The 23,733-nt window shown below is 39.3% G+C and overlaps 1 protein-coding gene across 1 annotated transcript; it reads right to left on the bottom strand.

Annotated features, from left to right (window-relative positions):
• Window positions 1–1,634: 1,634 nt before the first annotated feature.
• On the bottom strand, window positions 1,635–23,664 carry CFAP57 (cilia and flagella associated protein 57; the record flags this gene model as incomplete). Its single annotated transcript, XM_083867049.1, is given in 23 exon segments — window positions 1,635–2,710; window positions 2,712–2,875; window positions 3,144–3,270; window positions 7,049–7,192; window positions 7,274–7,408; window positions 8,439–8,555; window positions 9,094–9,237; window positions 9,626–9,784; window positions 10,969–11,142; window positions 12,136–12,326; window positions 12,976–13,069; window positions 14,634–14,789; window positions 15,225–15,383; window positions 16,016–16,189; window positions 16,858–17,070; window positions 17,577–17,690; window positions 18,093–18,258; window positions 18,930–19,069; window positions 20,131–20,283; window positions 21,237–21,402; window positions 21,571–21,854; window positions 23,118–23,434; window positions 23,508–23,664. Coding segments are annotated over 23 exon segments (3,702 nt in total). The 3' UTR covers window positions 1,635–2,656.
• Window positions 23,665–23,733: the final 69 nt, after the last annotated feature.

Raw genomic sequence — 23,733 nt, forward strand, 5'->3', positions numbered from 1 at the left:
AAGGGTAACTATTTTAAGAGGAATCAGGGAAACAGAAAAGGATTCATTTAAGAGTTGAAAATTAAAAACGGCATAGCAGGAATATTGTAGTTAGTAGGGAAAATGGGATTCCCAGAATGATCAATGTCCTCTCCTTCCTGGCTAGGTTTCATGGCAGCAGAAGGGATCACTACCGTTAGCCTGAGCAGCTGGAAAATTTCCAGGGAAATGCAGGAAGAAGAGAACGGGACTGAACAACAGCTCTTGCCCGGCTAATGGAAAGGGAGGCTCTGTTATTAAGTCATATGCTACTTTTTTATCAGGCCGTGAGAAGGGAAGCTTAGGATATGCTAATCAAATAGAAACCAAATAGTGTGAAAGGTTCAGGAATTTGTCTGGGAAAAATCTGATAGGTCTTTCAAGACTTGTGAAATATCATCAGTCCAGAGGATGTTGTCCTACACGGAAAAAAACCAAATGGTATGTGATAGGTTTTCCTATGCAAACACCTTTGAACAATGAGCTTGACCCCATCCAGAAAAAACTGGGCTTTTTAGTCGGCCAGGTTAACAAAGAAGTCATCTAAAGGGAAACCTTATTCAGATAGCCATATAGTAATTTTAAAAAGTGGGCTGCAGCTTTATAAGCGCATGAAATACTTAGCAGCTCTTTTAGGGAGGTTCCAAAAAGAGAAACAGAACAATGCAGGTCAAGAGAGGATGAAAGCAGAAAATGTTTTTGCCCCCGAGAAGAAATCAGAAGACCATTAGCACACAATCCAGTTACAACTTAATTCTAAAACATTTATAGAGTGTATGTGGGGGAGTTTGACCTTGGTCTGCTTTTCCCAGTATAGAAGGGGCTGTATATCTATTTTGCTTCCAGCAGGTCTGCTGAAGTTTAGTTGTAACACGCTGCTGATGTTTACAAGCAATGTTTTAGCTGCCCACTAAGATCAAGTTCAAAATCCTCTTCAGCCTAGTCTGGCAGCTGAAGCTACCTAGGCTTCGTCTGACAGGCTGTGTATTGCCTTTAAAATTTGCTAACAAGAGTGACATAGGGGCATATTTTTAAGCATATCAGTCACCATTTAGAAATAATTCACCATCTGTATAGGCATATTAGGAAAAGATTCTTCTTTTTCAGGAAAGTTGATTGCATTTCTCTAAACCACAACTATTAAAGCAGTGTGTTGTATGATTCTAGCCCTCAATTTGTCCTGACAGAGAAGGGAAAATTATACCACACGAGAGCCTAGCAAATTAAAATGGGTGTGTCCTGAAAATTTTAGAGGGAATTAGTTTCTAAAATATTTACTAATTACATTAATTACATCCTCTTTCTGTACAGGAAGCATCAAGGTGATTATGTGGGGAGGGGAGGAGGAAGAAAGGGTGTTAAGCTAGCCCATAAACAGACCATTAACTTCTTCCTTTTGCTCCTGTGAAACCTATGCTCTATACAGGTTAAAGATGCAAAATGGAAAAAAAAAAAAAATAGACTAAAGAAATTTAATTCCACATTCATGGACAAGACATTCAGCTGAAGTCTCCAATATCATTTGAGCTCATGGAACCAGCTATTTTGCCATGGTATTGCCCTGGAAATGAATCTAGTATTCCTGATGGTAATGCAGCTTACATGTTACTCAGCCCTGGCACCACCTTCTTCTGTATAATATTATTAAGAGTATATAAAAGCACTTATCATTCTTCCACAACTCAGGATAGGAATGAAACATACTGCCTCTTGTAATCCCATATAGTTCCATGCTCAACCAGTAGCTCAGTCTTCTGATAGATGTGAAATACTCCTCAGTGGGGACAGCATGTCATGACATGCACTGACAACAAAAGATTAAACCTTTAGGTGTTCCCCCCGCCCCCTCATTATTTAAGAAATTACTCCATGCCTTTTTCTGTGTATGAGTACTTTGCAGAGTAACTTATGAGAATTTCACTGAAAAACTGAACTAAAGGGATTGTGGATGTTGAAAAAAAGACAAAAAATCAATTTATCAAAGTTACAGGAGTTATGACATAAGGTTTGGACTTTATTCCAGATTTTGGGAGTTTGAAACTGGGCTGCCTTTTTTGTCCTGCTGAAATTATTGTAGGAGATGAGGCAACACATCTCTAGGCTTTACCAAGGGTTGTAGCTTGAGTGTGCTTGAGTCAAAGGTTGCCCTCACAAGGTAATTGATTGTTAATCTGTGACTGCTGTGACTGTTAATCTGAGATACCTGCTTGGAATAACAATGACATCCATCTTAAGACCAACAGTCCTTTGTATAGACATAGACAATTTAATACTGGAAAATAAAAGGCTGATGTTGAATTTTGCAGCCCAATGACACCAAATTAGAATTTTAGCAGAAAAGGCTTACAGTTTGACCAGCTCTTCTAAATCAGGACACATTAGCTTTCAAGAGAAAGATGAGTACCTAGCATGAAGGCACAAAGATTAGTCTTACACTAACACAAATTTATATTTTTTTCTTTTGGCTCCTAAGTCTCATGAAAAGGGCAGATTTCAGGAAAGTAGTAGTGTTCAGAGCATTGACTGTTTCATAAATGCTTCTAGTGGGAGAGTATGGGATCATGTAAGTCTACTCTATGCCATTGCATTTCTGATCCTGCCAGGAGGATATAATAACCTAAGACGTCCTTGAACCACATCAATGTTGCTGTGTCTTGGGGCTTCTTTCCAGATTCAGTTCAGGAAGATTTCTGACCTAAAGAGACTGAACCTGGACAGTTCAGGGATTGCCCCTTCTCCTGGATTTGGTCTCGCAGATATAGAATTTCCAGCTGCTGCATTTCTATGATGTTTTCACATTCCATCTGTGGATCCAACCTCGGGACAGCTGGGCTGGACAGAGGTTCACTGGTGGGAGCTAGAAGATAAAATAGAGAGGACATAGTACAGTAACAAAGGTCCAGCTCATACAGTTCTTTGGCATGAACAAGGACCGAAGGAGTAGATCTAAATAGTAAGAATTTGCAGGATTTAGCAGCTTCTACAATTAACATTAAAATATAACAGGTACCACCAGACAGACAAGCTAGAATGAAACACAGACAGTAATAGAATAGTTCACCAAGGACAAAAAGGGCTTCTGCTATGAGTACTATCAATGTGGAGAATATACAAGAACTATTCACCTGTGTCTTGAATTGCCTTTTTGTGCTTGTATAATCTCAGCGCTGCCTGGAGGTCGTGCACACGTGCGTTTGCCACCTTCAGTTCTTGCCGCAAGTCATTAATTTCCTTAATCAGACTCACGTTTTCCTGCAGAAACAACATGCTGTCTAAGGAAAAGCACAGACACTACCTTGCTGAACAATATGCATCTTCAGATCTTTGAGAAAGACACTGCACAGTATAGAATCAGTGTCACAAACAGAAGGTGCCGGGCAATCAGGAGAGTACACAACATTTCAGGTAGGTGTGACACAGAACATGACAGTATTCAAACCACGTTAGCTCAAAAACTAATATTTGTTTTGCTTTTTTGACTGCAGCTGCACTTCAAGGTATCATCTTCCTTGCCAACTCCAAAGGGAAGCTCAGGGCCATCCTAAATTGATCCAATTAACTCAGAATTAATGCGAAGAATTCCCATCTCTCCCTCCAGTGTGTATTATTTTGCTTTTCATTTGTCACTATGTATTTGTTCACTTAAATTATCTTTATCTCCTTGAAATTATTCAAAGCCCTCTTCATTAGTTCTGACAGACATCAGACTTTTCCACACTTCTTCCAAATTATTAGGAAATATATAAAATTTGTGGAGACTTGAGATACCTACTGCTAACATGCTGTTGGAAGGAAAAGTTATCAATGTATTAATCTTTTGTTTTGTTTTTAGTCAGTTTTCAGCCCAAGTTCAATCCTCTATTTTTTTTAGTAGCCTACTGTGAAGCATCTTGCTGAAGGAGCTGTGAAAGTGTCGGTAAATGTAATTTACTATTGTTGCAACAGGTTCAAAGACTTCAGCAAAACCAGTATGGGCTAATACTGGTGAAGGATGATAACACTGCTGCTCATGATTTAGAAACAGGAGCATCATTAACTAAATATTTCTCTTCTGTATTCAAGAGAGTGAAGTGGAATTGTATATTTGCCTCTCACAAGGACAGTGAAATACCTTTATACATCAATAACTAGGCCAAATGTTAAACAGCTTCCATCATACTTAAACCAAGAATAGCAACGATTTCAGCTACCTGTGGTGGTTTTTTAGAACATTTGAAACACAGTGGCAATATTTAAAAAATATAGATGGCAAAAAGGCATGTTTAGGGTACCTCACAATACCAGTCTCAAGCAGTAGGGAACCCAATAAAACAACAGGAAGTAAGAACAAGGATGAATGAAATTTTTCCATGAAAACGGTGTCTTCAAATCTTGTTTTTTACTTTTGTTTCAATGATAATTTTGGTTGATAGAAATAATTATGTTGCCACAGAAGATTGTGCAAAGCATATAATTCAGTTCCTTCGAGGATACTTATAAAAGTGTTGGCACCACACAACCACAGGCTGGTCAGTAGCAAAGCACAAAGCTCACTGCACCTCTCAGTGTGTGGCTGCACTCAAGGACTTTGAGTTGGCAGCAATAGCTCAGGGCACGTGTGGGGCAGGATTATCAAGACTTCACACTAAAGCAAGTACAGCAGCTGTGCTTTAGTTTCTCCTCCCCTGAAAATCATTGACTGGAGGAAGAGTGTGGGTTCATTCAGATCTGAACTTGTTGGGCAAGAAGAGTTGCTCTTGCAGTGTTGTTATGTTGGACTATAAATGCAGCAGGAGTTGGTGTGCTCAGGCAGCTCTGGAACTGTAATATTTTGTTGAGTCTGACTTGTTTAATTCAAGCCTTTATTTAAAGATGGAGTTTGACTCTATGCATTTATTCCAGAGCTTAACCCTGAATGAACACATGAAGAGGGTAACTTCCAATAATCAGTCAAGGTAATTTTCTTTTGACCAGCTTTCAGGGCTGGGTCATAGATTTTGCCTTTAGGTGTACTTTAGTCATGAGCACCTTCATATGTTCAGTCCCAGCAACGACCTGCTGCTGTCAAATGAAAATCTTGCTTTTGGTCTATCAGAAAATATAATACAGAGTATCTTGTATGAAGCAATCTGAGCTGTGTAGAAATATCTTGTTTGGCTTGCTTGGTGCTAAAAGGCTGTTGGTTGACACTGGTAATATTTTCCTGAAGAAAACAGTCTCCAGAGAGATTAGCCTTTAATTCAATATTTGCATTCTGACAGAACGCTTGCACTGCAATGTAACATCAAGAATGGATTAAAATAAACGTTCATGGAAAAATTCATTGTCATGGGATATTGTGGCAAAGAACCAATTGTTTCAGAAAAGGAACTGATCAAATGCATGGATGATGAGGCCATCAGGTACAATGACACATCATGTGGATGCAATCTACAGTCTAGGAAGTCCTTACATTGCTGACTGTCAGAGACAGGTAGGACATAGAGAAAATTTCATCCTATATGGGCTTCAGTTTAAACAACACTACTTCAAGGTTATTTGGGGTCTGTTTTTATGTATCCAAAGAAGCCATTACAAATACAGAAGGCTGGAGGAAAACTAATAGCTGAATAACAGGGAACTTGTCAACTGGTAAGAATAATTAAAATTATCTTGACAGTTCTAATCATCTGTTTCAGCAGTCACTAGTGGAGTGTACCTATGAATAATCTCTCAAAGAGGAGGGCATAGCTCTGAAAATGTAAGCACAACTGAGGAATAATAGAAATACAGAGCTAGAAGACTGTCAAGATGTCATTTGCTTTTTCAAAGCAAATCCTCACAGGAGTTTGTCTAAACTAGTCTTAAAAGCCCCTGCGAAAGACTGGAAGGCCATGATAATTCCTGCTGGCTGTAAAATCTCATTAATCTACTGGACTTCAGAGAACTGCTTTTGCTTTCAAGAAACCAGGCTGGTTAGAATCTTTGATATCTTCATCTTCCAGATGTTTTATTAATTTGGTTTTAATCATCATTTCATGTTAAGCTTACTGATCCAAGACATCAAGTATTATCATTATGAACACCATCTGTCACCCTATTCCAGTAAGGAAATTCTTCAGGTTATTTTCTGAGCCTATCTCCTTTTGTGCCAAAGGAAACATCTAACTCACAGAAAGAGTAAAAAAAAAAAAATAGTGGCAGAGAGGAAGATTGCTGCTGCCTAGCCCTGAAAAAGCAAATTATGAATAAATAGGAAACAACAGATGACTTAGGAGGGGACTGAGATTTAATGATCCTGAGGAAGCATAATAAAGTAACAATGCAGAAAGGGCTAAAAGGAAATGCTGACTGAGCAGAAGGAGGAGACTCATCTTAAAAGAAGACTAAAAAAGCTGTCCTCCTAAGATGTCTGGTGTGGGGGTCTAGGTCCTCCCACTCCAGATGAAAACAAATTGGATCTTTGACCCCAGCAGTCACAAGTTTACTTTGCTCTGTAAGAAACAAGGATTGTGAGCAAGAGATCTTAGTACAAATAGACATGTTCCCCTCATATTTCTGAGCTTCCTTGAAATTTTTGGATGTGAAAAGTAGAAAGTTCTTTTGAATTCACATCAGTAGGCATGGGACTGTGTGGGCAAAGAAGGTTTTTTTTTTTTCTTTTCTTCCTCCAAAATTACTTCCTAAACCTTACTACATAGCAGATACAGCTTGACACCCAAACAAGGGCAAATTGACTATGATGGCAATTATGAATACTGTTTGAAAAAAAAAAAAATACATTATTTCATTAAAAGCATCCACACATCAGACATTCCTTATCACCTTTTAGGGAGTAGGAAATAAACAAAAGAATCCACAAAAGAGCAGCCATTTCTGACTTCAGAGATCTTGCTCGTTTTGTTCACAAAAATTAATGGAAGCACTTGAAAAATATAGCAATTTCTGGCAAGAAAGCCAACCAAACCTATTTCAAAGTCCTAAGAAACCATAACAGTAAGGTTACTGAAGACTCTTTTGTGGAGCCACTTCCTTTGTTCCCCCTCCATACCACAGGGAAAAGGCTTGTTACCTCGATGATGCGCATGTAAGCAGCGTGGTGCATTTCCTTATCCTTCATCACCCTCTTCCTTATAACTGCCAAATGTCTCTCATTATACTCTTGCTGTTTCTTGTACTGCTGCTGCAAATCTGCCTCTTCTGCTTGAGCCTCCACCTGAGGGGGTACAGCATGTTGCCTCAGTAATTACACTACCGGACAGTCATGGGCAAAGAGAAGGGAATGGTCCTGACTCACCGTGTCTGATTGATGCACATACTTGGTGTAGAGTTCACGGATACTATCTTTCATTTTCTTAGAATCATTAATGAAGCTCACACAATGATGAAGATCTGCCTTAAATCGTTTGATGAGGGTTTCCATACCTTGCTTCTGCAAGAATGATTTAGTCACATTCTTATTTGGTTCATCAGAACACTCCATCATGCAATTTTCTAGAAAGTCTACTGGAACTGGTGAAAACTCTCATATACTTTCTTCCGCTTTATTAAAAAAAAATAATTAAAAACTCACTGGGAATGTAAGCACTACATGTTGAACAGCAGTGATAGATTTTATGAGTAATAATAAGCCAAGATACTATAATTAGATAATATCAGCGCCAGCCTCCAAAGACGATATCTGAAAAACTGTGGCTATTGCGCTATTGCTCACTGTCCTTTCCCAAAAACAGAATCACAGAATATGCTGAGTTGGAAGAGACCCACCAGGATCATTGAGTCTAACTCAGCACTGCACAGGACATCTCCAGAAGCCACATCATGTGCCTGAGACCATTGTCCAAATGCTGTCCTACCTTCTTATATTTAGAAACAACACACCAACAGTTAAGAAGAAAAGGCAAGGGACAAAACACACCAGACACATGCACAGCTTGCTGATTTCAAATCAAGATTGCCTTTTCATTCTGTCTTGGTTTCTGCCAGGCCTCTCTACCTGCTTCGTCACTCATGCACTGCCTGCTAAGCTCCTCCACCTTCACCTGCAGTCACTTTTCCTCCCTCATGTCTGATATCTTGTCAAACAAGGGGTCTTTGACTCCTCCATTAATGAGACCTTCCTTTATGTCATCCTTCTAATGCTTGGGTGGTATCCTACATGCTGCTCCTCTTGGGGCCAAGTGTTCCCAGATTTCAGGCTTGTGCAGGAACATTTGCCTCACTGTTCTGTTAAACTCAGGACAATATGTGTTCATGCATAAATAACTGGATTTTTAAAAAATATGAACACTCTAAGCTGGTTGCAGGCTTGGAAGTTTTGTGTCTTTGTCCCCACTGACCAGAGACTCACTTGATCCTTGGACACAGCACTCTTGAAGTAACTGTTCAGATTAATGCTTCACCAGTGTTCTGTCCCAACCAATGTCATTCTGTGGGACCTGCATGGTGGGGGTACCCCATACCTTTTCCATCTCTCTGTGCACCTCACGAGCAGTTGCCTTCTGTTTCTGTTGCAGTTGTGTGATTTTCAGCTTCAGCTCTGTGCTCTCCTTGCGGAATTGTTCCAGCTCCTCCTCCATCTGAAAGAAAGCAGGAGGAGGAAATCAGGGCTAACAGGAGACATGAAAAAACAACACATAACAGGAAAACCAGAGACTGGAAATACAGACTTGAGGGAATAGGTCCCCCTTCAGGTGGCAACACTAGAAACGTTAATTTTGTAACAACACTGCCCTCTGTCAGAATATACAGAAACGACACAAATGGATGTGCAATTCCCTGATGAGTCACATTAATTAAAATTATGTAATACCCCTTAAATTCCTTGAGCTGAATGGGAGCTCTACCGTTCCATCTGAATAAAAATGGATGAGGTGGAAATGGACAGTCAATACTGGAAAGTGTAAGGGCAACAATAACTAGAACCTGATACTGAAAAGAAACAAATTAAATAGCTATTGTGTACAGATTTTTTTATTAGCTGCACAGATATTGAATCAGTGCTGTGTATCCTTGAAAGAAGTCAAGAACAACCAGGGTGGAATCTTTTACAGACTTGTTGGGTCATCTGTGTGTTTAGACAATGGGCTTAGTAGGCCAAATGAGAGTGTTACTCACCTCACTGATCTGTTTCTTCATCCTCTCAATATCATTTTCACGTGACTCTAGTTGCTTTTTAAACTCCTCTATTCTGTAACTCAGTACAAACTTGAAATTTTGCAGTTCCTGATTTTTCATTTTTAGATCATATATAAGCTTCTCCTGGAAGAAATGGGTACAGAGATCTGGATCAGACCCAGCACTCTCAAACAGACCCCTAGGACAAGGCACAAATATGGAAGAGGCAAAACCAGCAGTCACAGATCTTGTGGAAGATTGAACTCCAGTTGCAAATCTACAGGTTAGATGGGAGGGGGCAAATAATGCTGAGCCATCTGCAGATTCCAGAACAGGGGATCCTGAACTTGAGCTCCCCAAGAAAACCTTAGAATGTCAACTAAAAACCAAAATCCCAAACTGGAGATCACAAATTCCTTAAGTTGAAACTGAGTTTCCAGTCATGTGATATTATCAAAACAAGTACTATTAAAATAAATATCTCTAATTAAAGGAGGTAATTTTAACCTTATCCAATTGTCCACTTTCTCACCTTTTCTAGGATAGTTTCAGTTCTCTCTTTAATATCTGCCTTTAGTGCCAAGATTTCCTTTTCCAGTGATTTAATGATGTCTTGCAGTTTCTGTTGTTCCAGTTGCATTTCCTCAATATCCCTGTTTCGGTCCTTGAGATCTTTCTGTAGGCTGTTCAACTAGAGAGGCAAACTAGTAAGAACTTAACAGTCTCCAAAAGCTGTGCACAACTTGGCCATCTTATTCTGTAACATACCTTATAGACAGTGTGGGATAAAGGATATCAAATTTAGATGTTATGAAGGAGCAGCACATCACTTAAATGCCTCTAAACCCCAAAGTGGGTTGAGTATCCATTTTTGCTTTTTCTGTATGTTCTGACAAGAATACCTAATGCACAGGAAGGAAGGAAGGAAGGAAGGAAGGAAGGAAGGAAGGAAGGAAGGAAGGAAGGAAGGAAGGAAGGAAGGAAGGAAGGAAGGAAGGAAATTGCATCCAGCAACAAGAATATCCATACCCTTATGGATATTATGGATACCTAAGCATCAGCTGCAGATAACACTCAATCCATGGAATATTCTTATAAGGTGGAGGCAATACATCTCTAAAGAAGGAGGACGGGAAGGGTGCCCAGTTCATAGCTCTTGGGTACCTTCAAAATCCCTGCCTCAGTACTAAGATCTGTAAAACCAAGAAAGCTGGAACCAATGAATGGTGCTGGATAAACTATAAGGACACATGAAGGAATCCCTGAGGCCTAAATACAAAGAAACTAAAGACAGTACCATTTTAGTAGAGGGTATGAAAAGAACCTCTTTGTCTCCAGATAGATACTGAAGAAAATTAAAAAGAAAAAATGTCCCTCTAACATCCTTAGGCAAATGTAATACCCAGACAATAAAAGAGGTAAAATATTTTATGCCTCCTTAAAAATCCCAGTAAAGCCAATTAAAAATGATGATGCAAACAAAACACAGGGATTATTGCATCGAATGAAGCAGTAGAAATATTTTACTAATAAAGCAAAGTATTTGATGTCATAAAAATTAAAAGTTCATTTCTTTCCTGTCATAGGATGAACAATATTATTTATAGTTTAAAACTACGTAGATCAGAGAAAGTGTACTAATAAAAACATACTTCCTTTATCATCTATCTCTAATCATATCAGCAGAGAGTTTCTTCTTCTGCCCAAATACTCTAAACATTCAAACTAACCTAAGAATGGGCTACTGTTTTCATATGAAATGCATTTATTTACACACTAAATTAATGGACTAAATTGACATGCTATTAATCACATTCAATCCTCAGTTATAGGTCTTCTTGTGCAGGTCTGATACTAGCACAGAATAAAATATACCCTTTTATTCAAGACTCCTATTTCTCCTTTCAGTTGTATGTTGGACTCCTTTTCTTCCAAGAGCTGTCTCTCATACTTGTCTTTGAGTTCCAAGATTTCTTTGTCTCCCTCTTCATAAATTTGTTTCTCCATTTCTTCATGTGCTTCGATCTGCTTCCTAATCTTGCCCTTTGCCTGCAGTTAAGGAAAAAAACACATAAAAAACCAATAAAGTAGAGAAATAAAAGGTTATTTGTAACTGTGTTTCTCCTGGGGGAACCTACGTTTAGTGGAATATTCAATTGCAGCAATATCATCCAAGATAACTTTTTAGTGGATTAAAGTAATTCTAGAAACTGGTATCATCCACATTGAGGTTCTTATTATTTATTTATTTATTTATTTATTTATTTATTTTAATAATTCTTAAGACTTGAAAACTTCCAGTTAGGAATCTGGCCCAAATACTAACACAAGCAAACTTGTTCTGGCTGCAAAAATCACAAACCAGTATCACTTAGGATCTTTTAAAATTGTTATTTCTGATGCACTAGGACCAATAAGCACTGAGGTTTGCCTCAGTCTCTGTATGACTCTCTTCCAACATGCTTCTCAGACTGGTATTGCAACACAGGGCTGCAAACAGTAATGGTGATTGGATTTTCTGACTCTAAATATGTAAGTATCATTTACCTGGGTGCCTTTTGTCAAGCCAAGTCTTTGACCTCAGTGTGCAGGAGTTTTTTAAGTATTCAGGATATTTATCTTTGTTCCCCAAATTATGCAGGTAAGAACCTCAAGGACTCAGGAATGTAATTCACCGTTTTCAAAATGTTATCTCTTCAGTAGAACAACATGATTGAACCTTTCTTTCTTCAATTACTGTAAATGTATCATCTAAGTCACATTAATAAATAGGAATTCTAGGATGTAGGAGAAATGGAGATGAAGCTGAGAAAGCCCAAGGATATAAATCCCAGCAAGTTACTCAAGATATGAAATCCTGAAAACTTGGTAAGTCAGCTGGGTCTTCCTTATTAGTATTCCACCTGTCAAAATATTTTCCCATGTATACAGGCAGATTAGGATTTGCATGGAAGATGCCAACCTCTCCTATCCTAGGGAACATTTTATCACAGTTGAAGATAAACTTGGTCAACAAATCAAACTGCAAATCAACCTTCCTACCTCTTCCAGCTGAACAGATTTATGTTTAAGTTTTTTCTCGTAATGTTCTTTTATCTCTGCCACAGCCTTGATTTTGCTTTCCTCCAAATGGTGCAATTGTTTCTCATATTCCTCCTCCATCTTCTGGGATTTCACCTGAAGCTCCTGGTATTTCTCATCTTCTATTGAGAGTTTCTGCTGACTGTCAGATTCTGTTAACAGGAAACACATAGAATGGCTAAAACTAATAGAAAAGAGGAGTGACTCCTATCCTTCTGCAGCTATCACTGCCTTATTATCTACTGTCTTCTTGGCAGCTGGTTCCCATAAATTACAAGTAGAAGTATTTCATTACTTTTTCATCAGATATACAGGAGCTTTAGACTATGTAGCCATGCAAAATTGACAACTCATCTAGGCATTTCCTTGGGATGACAACCATGGCAGAGCTGAATAAGCTCAACTGCTACAAATCATGGGCTCGTTTATAGGGGGACTCTTTGGTACTAATTTGCAGTATTTTTATCTTGATTACAACTCTGGAGTCCAGGTATTTCCAGGCTGTGTGCACCTCCTTGCTGAATTGAATGACTGCACTGTTCTTGCACAGTGAGCTGTGCATAAAATAAATTACTAATCTCAAGAACCAAACCTCTAAGATACAGGGCCCACGAGCATGTTCTCATCATGGGCACATGTATGGTGCATTTTAGACAACCATTTGGTCTGCACCAGATACCTACATGACATATATCCATTTTTCTTCATACCTCTACTCTAGTAATCCCTCCTTGTCCCATAAATTGCTATCAATAAAGCATTTTCTCCAGTTTCTAGTTACAAACAATTGTTATATCTAACCTAGCCGTTGCACCTCCTTGGCCTGTTTATCCATCAGCTCAGACAGTTGAACCTGGTGTTGTTGCTCCTGTTTTTCTTTCTCTTCCTCTAAAATCTGGGATAAAAAAATAAGAAAAATACATTTTAATTTGGAACTAGACAAAGCAATATCCAAATTGTTTGTGCTCTTGCCCCTGGTGAGTAATACATACACAACAGAAATATGTTTGAAATTTCTCACCAAAATTGAGATGCCATGTGTCACTAAAACAAGTTTTCCCACATATATTTTCCCACATATTTCCCACTTGTTTTGACAAGTTAAGCTAAGGAAAGCTAAGGAAAAGCAGCAAACTGGGTTCATATAATACAAGGAACTGATCCTAATCTAAAAACTGAAAGTTTGTGGGCTACAAAAGCCTCCACTCCTTTATGTATGCCTGCTTGAGGAGAATTTGGAGTTCCATAAATTATTGTCCAGATATTAAAGTTCAAGCTGCTTCCTATCTCACTTGAAGCAACTCTGAGGTCCTAAAATGCTGGCATTTGCATAGTATGATATAAACCTAAGCAAGAGTGAATTTTAAATGCCATTTGCTTGGAATGTCAGCCTGCCACTACAAATTACTTAATCTTCTAAAAGTGCACAAGGAACTGGAGCAAGAAAACAGCTGAGAAATTTCCCAGAGATGCCAGGAATTGTACCAGCTACAATATTTTCACTCTCTTCTCACAACAACTGCATGGGTCGTGCATAAGCAGAAATATTCCACTTGTCTGATGGATACAATTAGAAAGGTTAGCCTCAAGTCTAAAGCTGTCATTCAGTTTAATCTTAACATGTACTGATACTTGGACAGGAAGTACAACTTGCCTGCCTAGAGAACTTTTATTCTCCTTCAAAGGCATTTGTTTGCAAGCCTATAATCAAGAAGTCTAAAGAATTTTCAGTGTAGCTGAGATTATTATAACTTTATAGCCAAGCACTACTTATCAAAAGACCTGAAGAACTGCAGAAAAAAACCCCAGCAGAGATAAAACAGAGGTAGAGGAATCCACAAGAATTTAAATGGCTTTCTTGTATAAGGTTAGGTTCTACAAAAGAGAGGAAAATTAGAAAAGTTAAAACTCAAGTTATTTAGACAAAAAACCCACAATGAGACAAACCAAAGAATCTGAAAAAATACTTGAAGAAAATATTAAAATGAATAATTAAACCTCCTCAAAAACTGTATATCAAAAACTTACTAGAACAGTTGTAGGGCCAAAAGACAAGAAAAAACAGAAACCTCAGCAGATGTTCTTAAAAATCTAAGCAGACAGGACATAAAGAGGGCAGCATTAAGGAGAATAATTGTTAGATCCTGCAGCAGCTGCAACCTTATATGGAAAGGCACAGTGTCATTTCTACTACTGATCCTCAGTCTCAGGCAGTATTTATTGTGCTGGTTTTATGTGAAGATACTTACAGGCTACCTAGGAAAACTCTTGCGATTCCTTGTACCTATAAGATACTTGACTCAAAGGTAGTTTCATGCTTTATGAATATCAAGAACATCTTAAACTGGAAATGAATAATTTCAGATGCCGTATGGCATTTCTACATATGTAATGCAAGCTTGAATTCAACTCTTCAGTGAAAGATTTCTTAATATTTGGTTCTGCAACATGAATCATACCTGGTATTTAGTTTTAAGGGAGTTTATTTCCTGAGTGAAATTCTCTTCCAATACTTTTATTTTTCCTTCACAGTACATGTCCTTGAGACGTAGCTCGTAATCACTTTCTGTCTGTAGATCTCTCAGACAAATCTGCAGGTCTTGTATTGCCTGACTCTGTTAGGACATGGGTGAGAAAAACAGTTTTAAGAGAGAGAATATTTGCCATTAGCAACAGTTTGTTAAGGATGTTTTATTTAAATGCATGTATTTATGTACAACAGCCTTTACAGAGAATCTTCACACAGATGACAAAGAAGTTTTAGAAGTAAAGTTCCTTTGCTGTCTTACAAGATGGCTTATAGAAATGCATCATACTCCATTAGAAGAATTTTCAAGAGATCGGGGAAACTATTAGAGAAAAATCTAAACCTTTCTCCACACTTGCTGTTTGCACAATGCTGTTTGCATATTGACATGCCACTGCAGCAACTTGATGTAACCTCCTTGACCAAAGCCATGCAAGCCATATAGGACTGGCTGGTAACAAGCATTATGCAAAAGCAATTCACAGAAATCCTACGGTTTATGTTCACAAATTGCTCCTCCTACCTTCTCATCTATATCTGATCTCATGATCAACACTTCCTCAGCATACTCAAGTTCCTGTCCTTTCACTTCCCCACCTTCCTTATCATGCACTTTCCAGATAAATATACAGCCATCCTCTGAGGCAGTCAGTAGAAATTGGTCATCACTTGTTACTGTCATCTTAGAAGGAAGAAACAACAAAATAATAGATAAAACATGGAAGAATGGAGACAGTTTTATTTTACACCACATTTTTCTCCCCACCCACATACTCTCTTCATTTCTACCCCAGAAAGTCAACAGTGGAAATAATAACACAGTCCCACTACCAACATTTTAATTATGTCTCCTACTCCTGTTTGACCCTGGTTGAAACAACAAAGGAAAGGGAAAGAATATGTGTAGATACTGGATCTGCTTCTGGTCTTGAGGACATGGTTTACTGTGGCTTACAAGTTTACTGTGGACTTGGCAGTGCTATGTTAACAGTTGCACTTGATGATCTAAAAGCTCTTTTCTAACCTAAATAATTCTATGACAAAATTACCTTTCTCTTTCCAGAAGAAGCTGTATCAAAGTTCTCCTTCCAATAGGCCATGTTTTGTAATCTGGTGCAAGCCACTTTTTAGCCAGCAGCTTATTGCCTGACATATCTAGAGACAGGACTCCTATGAATGTTGCAATACTCATTCTCCATGTGCAGACTCAGCCTTAATTTTTAACGTATTATGCTATGAATTGAGAAGGAGAATCAGCCCTAAAGGAGCTGTGTGCAGCTGGCACCACAGAAACAAGAAAGAACTCTGTGCTACCTTTGTAACAGCACCTGCATGGGCCTGGTACTCGTTGAAATCCTTCTTCTGAGGTAATGGGTACTTCATAGCTCGAATTGTCCCCAGGGATGTACCAACAAATATCATGCGCCCGGAACGAGAGACAGCGACAGTCGTGTAAACAACGTCATAAGCAGGCATTTCATGCTGGATCTAAAACATAAACCAACAGCACAAACCACCACATAAACCCATTATTAAACCATATAAACCATTAAACCATGTTACATTAAGTATTTGATTACATATTGCACGAGCAATTGTTATACCTCTGCCTGCAGCACATAATGCAGTTAAAACAATCTATATGTCTATAGAAGTATAGCCTGAAGAGTAATTAGTATTAAGTTTTATACTTTTTTAAAAATTATTTTAGATTTAGAAGAAATATTTAGCTATAAAATCTCTATATTGGTTACAGCTACCAGTATTGAAATTTCAAGCCAAGCTGATGTGTGATCTGAAAGATGTAATGGTTATCACATACTATTTACTACTTTTCTGGAAAAAAAATGCATGTAGATGCAGTGGTAGATATGATACACTTGTATTTCAGCAGAACAGTTGATACAATATTGCCTAGTTAGTTTGTTAGCTGGATTAGAAGATTTCTAGGTAAATCCAAGTAAAATTACAAATATAAAACTACAACAAAATCTCAGGTTTCATTGTAAAGGACGTAAGAACACAAAAGTGTCAGTAAATATCACAACTTACAAAACCAGACTGATTCCTATTTACCAAATGGATACTAAGGAAAGCAAAGCACCAGAATCCTCCCCAGAGAATGTAGCAAAATCCTAGAGTGTTTGTTAGCTCACCAAAGACTTTGAAATTTCTTTGAGACTTTGGTCAGATCCAACAGCAAATATAATTTTGGCATCGTAAGTCAGGGAAATGCTGCTGTAGGCGCAGGTCTTGAGCACACACTCTGACTCCTTTTTACCTGTCAACAAATTCCACTCATATACAGCACCATGTGTGTCACAGGAGACAATTTTAGTGTCATCTGCACTCCATTTAATTGCATGTACCTGCCAAAAGCAAAACACACCAAGGAGCTTGAGGTGTATATTTTACACATACAACATGGATGGAGTCATTGTACTGGTAAAGCCACAACAATTTCAGAATCGTACTTCAAAGTCTTACTGAAAAACCTCTTGATGTCTCTCAACCAATTCTATTTTAGCATTAGAAAGAACCAAACCCAGTAAGAACTATCTTATGAACACACGATCAGGAAAAAGTTAATTTCAATACAGTAGTAGATTTTATTTTTATAATATATTACTGGGATATTTTATTTTGTTCAACCAGCTTCCAATTGTTCACCTCCAATTTAAGGGTAGACATTTCAGACTAGTATCTAGTGCATGAATGTTTTGCCTTCTGACCAATGAAAGTTGAGTTTTCTATTTCTGTTTTTACTTTTTGGGGCCATCTCAATATCCAAAATTGTACTTCACCTCTTCAAAATGCATCTTGTCAACTAGTTAATACATTAGTAAGTTGTACTGTCTAAGATTTGTTTACTGACCTTCCCAGTATGTCCTTTCAGATTAGTAACGTTCTCAAAGGTGATGCTGGAATAAATTTGAATCACATTTCCATTAACTGCAGCAAAAAGATGGCCTCCATTACTGAATGAGCACTACAAAAAGAACATAACCACCCATTACTGTAGATGGAATGGATAAAAACATTCAAGCATTGAAATTCAATTACATATTTAATATCAAATTGTTGCATGAAAAGAAAAACTCCATGACATAATTAGCCACTTATAGTTTTCCTAATTAATGCTTTCCCCTGTAAAATTCAGTTCTGGAGCATTTCTGAGCAAATTATCCCTTCTGCTACTTCCCAGGTCCACACTTACACATCAGCCTCTGGGCCTTTTCTTCAATAGTCACAGTCAATTTCTCTAACCTTTGATATAGGACATCCTATATCCTGCTAGGATGTTTGGAGAAGTTTTTACTTCCTGTCATGTTCTTCAGCCCTCTGCTCCCCATAACTCCCTCCATAACTTCATTTTTGCACCACTCCTTACCTCTCTACACTTTTTCACAGCAAACTCCTTGAAAACATTCATGTCCTCATACAGAAGACTTATAAATCGTAGTTTGTCAGCAAACCCAACCAAACAGAAAAAGCCAGTGGGATGAAGTGATACTGTGTAGGCTTCCTCCTGATATTCTTTACACAGCTCCAAAGCGCTGAAAGAGAAAACCATTGAGGAGTATGGATTGGACAAACTCCCCATTTCACATTTGACAAGATATAATCTGGCCCAGCAAGGACACCTGCAGCTAAAATCTGACTCTGCCTTGTCCTTGAGGAAGTGTTTTGTTATTCATTTAAGTAATGATCACAGAGATGTTACAGGAAACAAAAGCAAATTTGACTTTCTGGTTCACGGAGAAGGCGTGGAAGGTGCAAGAGCAAATCCTTGTGTACTATAATATAATGAAGAAGTAAATGAATTGCTGATTGCAATCCTACACAAGCATCTCTTGAGATTTGTTTTTCCCTCCAGAGAATCTCAAGAGAGAAGTAATTTTGCTTAAGAACCACGCCTAAGAAGCAGGATACGGGACAACAGTATCTTAAGACAAAGCTGAATGAAACTTTCCTGAAGAGTTTTTTCAAAAACACAAGAAGTCTAACACAAAAATAGCTTAACAGAAAAGGCTTTGTGTTCTTTTGGCACCAGTTTTAAAGGCACTGCATATTCACACTCCCCAAATCATGTCAGTAATACCATTTACATCCCACACAAGAATTTTACCAGAACAACACTCTCATTCATATGAGATTGCTGCTGCTGCCTCCTAAATAAAATATACAAAATAGCAAGATGTGATAACAAATACAAAGAACTCTTTACTTCCTCTTGTAATTCCAGATGCGGACAGATCTATCCAGGGAACACGTAGCAAGAATGGGTTTCCAACTACACATGTCCAGACCAGTGATTGAATTAGAATGCAATGGGAAATTCATATATGCAAAATAAGATATCTTCTCCTGAGAAGGAATGAGAACATTAAGAAATCACAAATATTTCATTGCAAACAGTAAATCAGATAAAAAAATATCTATCCTAGTCTTTGCATACAGTTGTAGAATAGATCCAAGGGAACCATTTAATTCTTTCACTGCACTGGTCTGAACATAACAATGCTAAAAACCTAACAATGTTAGTTTTATATTTATAATTAATAATCAAGAAAAGTGACACAGAGCAGAGCAGTGAGAGCAGAACATAACTGTAAGTATATTAAAAAAAGCAAGTTAGATAAAGAAATAAAACTGGACCTGCAAGAATTCAGTTAATACCTTCTGGTCATGTAGATATTTAAAAAAAAAGTCAAGTACTGAGTGATAGAAAACTTCACTAGAATGTCTAGCTGGAAGTGAAGCACCACATACTGGAAGTGAAGCACCAATAAAATTTTAGGCTGCATGTGGAAATAGGAGCCCTAACTACAACCACTCTTTCTGTAAAGATCTTTCCATATACCTGTACATGGGTTAGGTATTCAAGTCCATGTAAGTCTATTTCATGATAACACATTTTTCACTTGTCTTTGTATTATTTAATTCCTTCAAAGTAGGGAGGGCTTTTCATTATGTTTGTATTTCACAAAGAGGTTTCATTTCTAGCTAGGACTTCAACAACTATCATTTTACAGTCAAACAATATTCCTTCCCATGGCTTTTCCAGCTTTAACATTGCAATAAAGTTTCTGCATATTACAGTGGAGCTCAGACCACACAGTTACATTGAAGATATTTCAGTTAAAGCCTTAGTGAAGTGCACTAAGCAGTAACAGGCACCCTTAAACTATCGTAAGTGTCCTCTAATTCTGCTGAATAGCATCAGGTATTCACAGGGAGGGATGCTTGAGCAAGGGGCTACAGAAACGGTGTTCCTCAGAGAAGCACACCGAGCACTTTGTATCTTGAGCTTTAAGGGTCCATTTGAAGAGTTTAATGACAATGCATCACAGAAAACAACAGTGACTAGCCTGTATCATTACAATACTGGACATGAAAGCTGTGGAATGTGACTGAACTGCACTTACCCTTACAAGTTTGGTGGAGAACATAGTAAACATGTAGAGCTGATTTTTACTTGTGCTAACGACCATTGTTTCCTCAGAGGGGCTGAAGCATATACATGTAATGTCCTGACTGCCTGACTTTTTTGGCTCGGTGCTGAACAGGTCCTGAGGAAGCTGCACAAGAAAGGCATCCCATGAGATGTGCCAGGTTTCCATGTTTTGGTAGCAGGCATGCACACACACCAACTTTTTTTGGAATGCTCCTCTAATAAACACATACATAATATCAGCAAGACAGCCTGGATATTTAATAGCACATAACTACTGCAAGGCAAAGAATAGAGAACAAGAGGACAACCTAATGGTATTTATAACATTACAGCTGAAATAAAGTATCAGGGGACGTTTCAGCAGTAATCTGAAATATTGTACTAAACAAGAACTAAAATGGTAGTAGAAAAATATCAACAAAAACTAGCAAGTGTCAGAATGACAACTGCCTAAAAATTGTGATTTCAGAAAAACAGTTCTTTGTAATGTGTCATTAAGACAGATAAGTCTTATTACAGAGTCTCATGCATAGGGTAGACCTGACCTTTTAGAATGAGAGTGTGAAGTCTTGACCAGTTCATTAGAGTTAAATGTTTTTACTTAGAGATTTAAGTATGTCAATGCATAGAGTTTGAGATACATACATACATATATATATATATATAAACAGTTAGAAGGATTATTTAAGAGTGCACAAGTCTCATGAAAGCTCTAATAAATACCTGAGGGAAGAAAAACTTCTCCTTGGAAAAAACCAAGAAGCCAAGTTCTTCAAAACTGATGTAAACTACCTCTTAGTCCCAAAAGTCTCCACAAATAAAGGCTTCTTAAAGTTTTCCTGAAGTTCAGCAGCCTCAAAGCACATTTTATATTTGGGAAGGGAATATACAGAACTACCTTGCAAAAGGTCATCAGGCACTGAGTTTCAGTATCACCTTTGGCAATTCCTTTTGACATCACCAGGACAGTTAATCCTTACAATGCAATTTAGCAATGTGCTAAAAATATTATTTATAACTGATTCAGAAACAGGGCTCTGCTGCATAATTGCTTATAAAAGCTTTTTTCCTCCTTACCCAGACTTCTTGACTCTCCTTGTAGAGCTCCTTTTCCATGGTCTTCTCAAACAGAAGAACAACTCCTGGGCTAGGGGAACATGCAAAGCCTTTGGAATATGCTGCAACTGCAGATATTTGAGGCACAGAATGCTGTTGTAAAGCATTATCTTCAAAGGCCTGACCACTAGAAATATCAGAAATACAATTAGGAAATGCATAAAGATTTAAAAATAAAGAAGCACAAATCAAAAATTGCTAAGCATCAATTGACTTCATAAACTGGACAAGAAGGAGGTAACTAATCTGCAGGCAGAAGCATGGAACTATTACTAATAATATTTAACAGATTTACCTCTCATCTTCTTTTGTTGTTTTATCTCCTAGTTCCCTGTGTGGTTTTCTGTACTCCAAACTTGTCTCCCAGAGCAGCTCTCCAGTTTCAAACAAGTTCAGTTTGCCTGTGTCAGTGCCACATATAACTTCCTCCTCGGACAGCCAGGCATGGCACAAGTAGTTTTCTGGCTCTCCCCTTTGTAAATTCATCTGCTTTAAATGTCCTTCACTGTACTTGAAAAGTTTAAAAAAGCCATTTCCAGTGATACAAACCTGGGTATTGTCTTGAGGATTAAAGCTCACCTATGGAACAAAAAAGAGAGGAAGTTTTTTTCAACTATACTCACAAATAAGCAAATATTACCCCTGTTCTGAAGACTTTCTATACCAGATACAGGAAAAAAAACAAGGGAAGATGGTTCATAGAAACATACAAGAATACCAAAGACAGTAAGAATTAGCCACCATAACTACATACTGCAGTTTTCCCCTTCAAAAGTGTGTCTATCCAAATTAAATTACAAAAGTAAGGCCAAAATACCTCTTTACTACTGATTAACAATTTTTTTCCAGTAGCAAGCCTCCTGAAAAGTGGGACCGTTTGTTCTCAAAAAGCAAGGAAAAAGTGTTGTATTCCTGTATTTCAGTATGCAACAGTATGCACATGAATTCACATGATTAGGTACTTATTTGTGAAAACTATGGGATAGCTATCCCAATACCCAACATGAAGGATAGGAAGGGTAGTTTGAAGTATTTTTTATGCTTAATGGGACTTTAGACAGCCAGAGTCTTTACACTCCCCTCTCTTTAGGAATTGAGCTCATGAATTCAGTAGTTCAGCCAACCTCTGCTTGTAGCTGTACCCCAGAAAAATTGGCAGCCGAAAGTATCTGACCTCCCTACATGAATCTAAAAAGGGGCACCCAAAGCTGGATGCAGAAATCATTTGTGTGCCATCAGCCTGCTCCTAGCCACTCTTCTCTGATCTGAACACAGAAGACTGCAGGAAGGAAAAGGTGCACTGAGAGCTTTCAAGTGTGTTACGACTACTGAGCACAGCCCATACACTTAGTGTGTGCTTTTGCAAGGGACACAAGAGACACATTGCACACTCACTGGCCTGTTGTACTGGCCCTGTAACTTAGATCTCATGTGATATAAGAGAATCTCATGTGATACAACAAATACAGACATAAGAATGTCCATTATGGGTCAATGCAAAGTGTCCTATTGCTGAGGGAGGCCAACAGCAGATGTCAAGAAAGATCGGAAAACTGTATGAAATCTAATGTGGAGCCCTCTCTTCCTCTTGCCATGGATAAAAAGCCATTTGGCCACGGGAAAATGCACTGTGCACATGTCCTGAAGGATGAATGTATGTGTCCAACCTCACACCTGCTACTTGCTGAACTAAATTTTGATCGTTTTATGAACCTTTTTGAAAAGTGAAGTAAGCTCCCGAAGAACCCGTCAGCTGCGCACGGGAGCGTTAACAATGAGCGCAGAGCCGCCGGCACAGCCCGGGTTCGGAGGTTTTGGAGCAGGCGGAGCCGGAGCCATTACCTGGCAGGGGCCGTCCCCCGCGGCCGGGACGCGGACAGTCGCCACCAGCTGCTGCTTCTCCCAGAGCCAGCAGGCGAGGTGGCCGTCGGGCGGGGCCGTGGCGGCCGCCAGGAGCCGGCTGTCGGGGGAGAAGGCCAGGGACACGGCCTGCCGCGCCGGCAGCTCCTCGGCCGCCAGCACCTTCCGCAGCCGCGCCCGCTCCGCCGTCAGCTCAAGGACCGCCAGCACCGGCCGCTCCCCCGCCGCCTCCGACACCGCCAGGTACCGCCGGTCGGGGCTGACGGCCAGCGCCTGCACGCCCCGGCTCTTCTCGGTGCCTGCGGGGAGCACACACGGGTCAGGAGCCGGGCCCGGGACGGGGGTGAGGGCCGGGACGGGGGTCGGCGCCACCTGGGATAAAGTTGTGCCACTTGTGCTCGAGGTGCAGCCGCAGGCAGCCCGCCCCCGCGGCGTGCAGCACCACCTGCTCCTCCAGGAAGCAGACACCGCCGGCCACCCGCGGGCGGCAGCCGAACACGGCCACGGGCAGCACGTCCGCCCCCGCCATGCCGCCGCCGCTGCCGCTGTCGCCTTGGTGACCGCGGCCCCGCGGGCCGGAAGCGGCGGCGCACGCGGC

Source organism: Zosterops lateralis (genome assembly GCF_965231275.1).
Source record: "Zosterops lateralis genome assembly, chromosome: 9".
NCBI classification, from domain to species: domain Eukaryota; kingdom Metazoa; phylum Chordata; class Aves; order Passeriformes; family Zosteropidae; genus Zosterops; species Zosterops lateralis.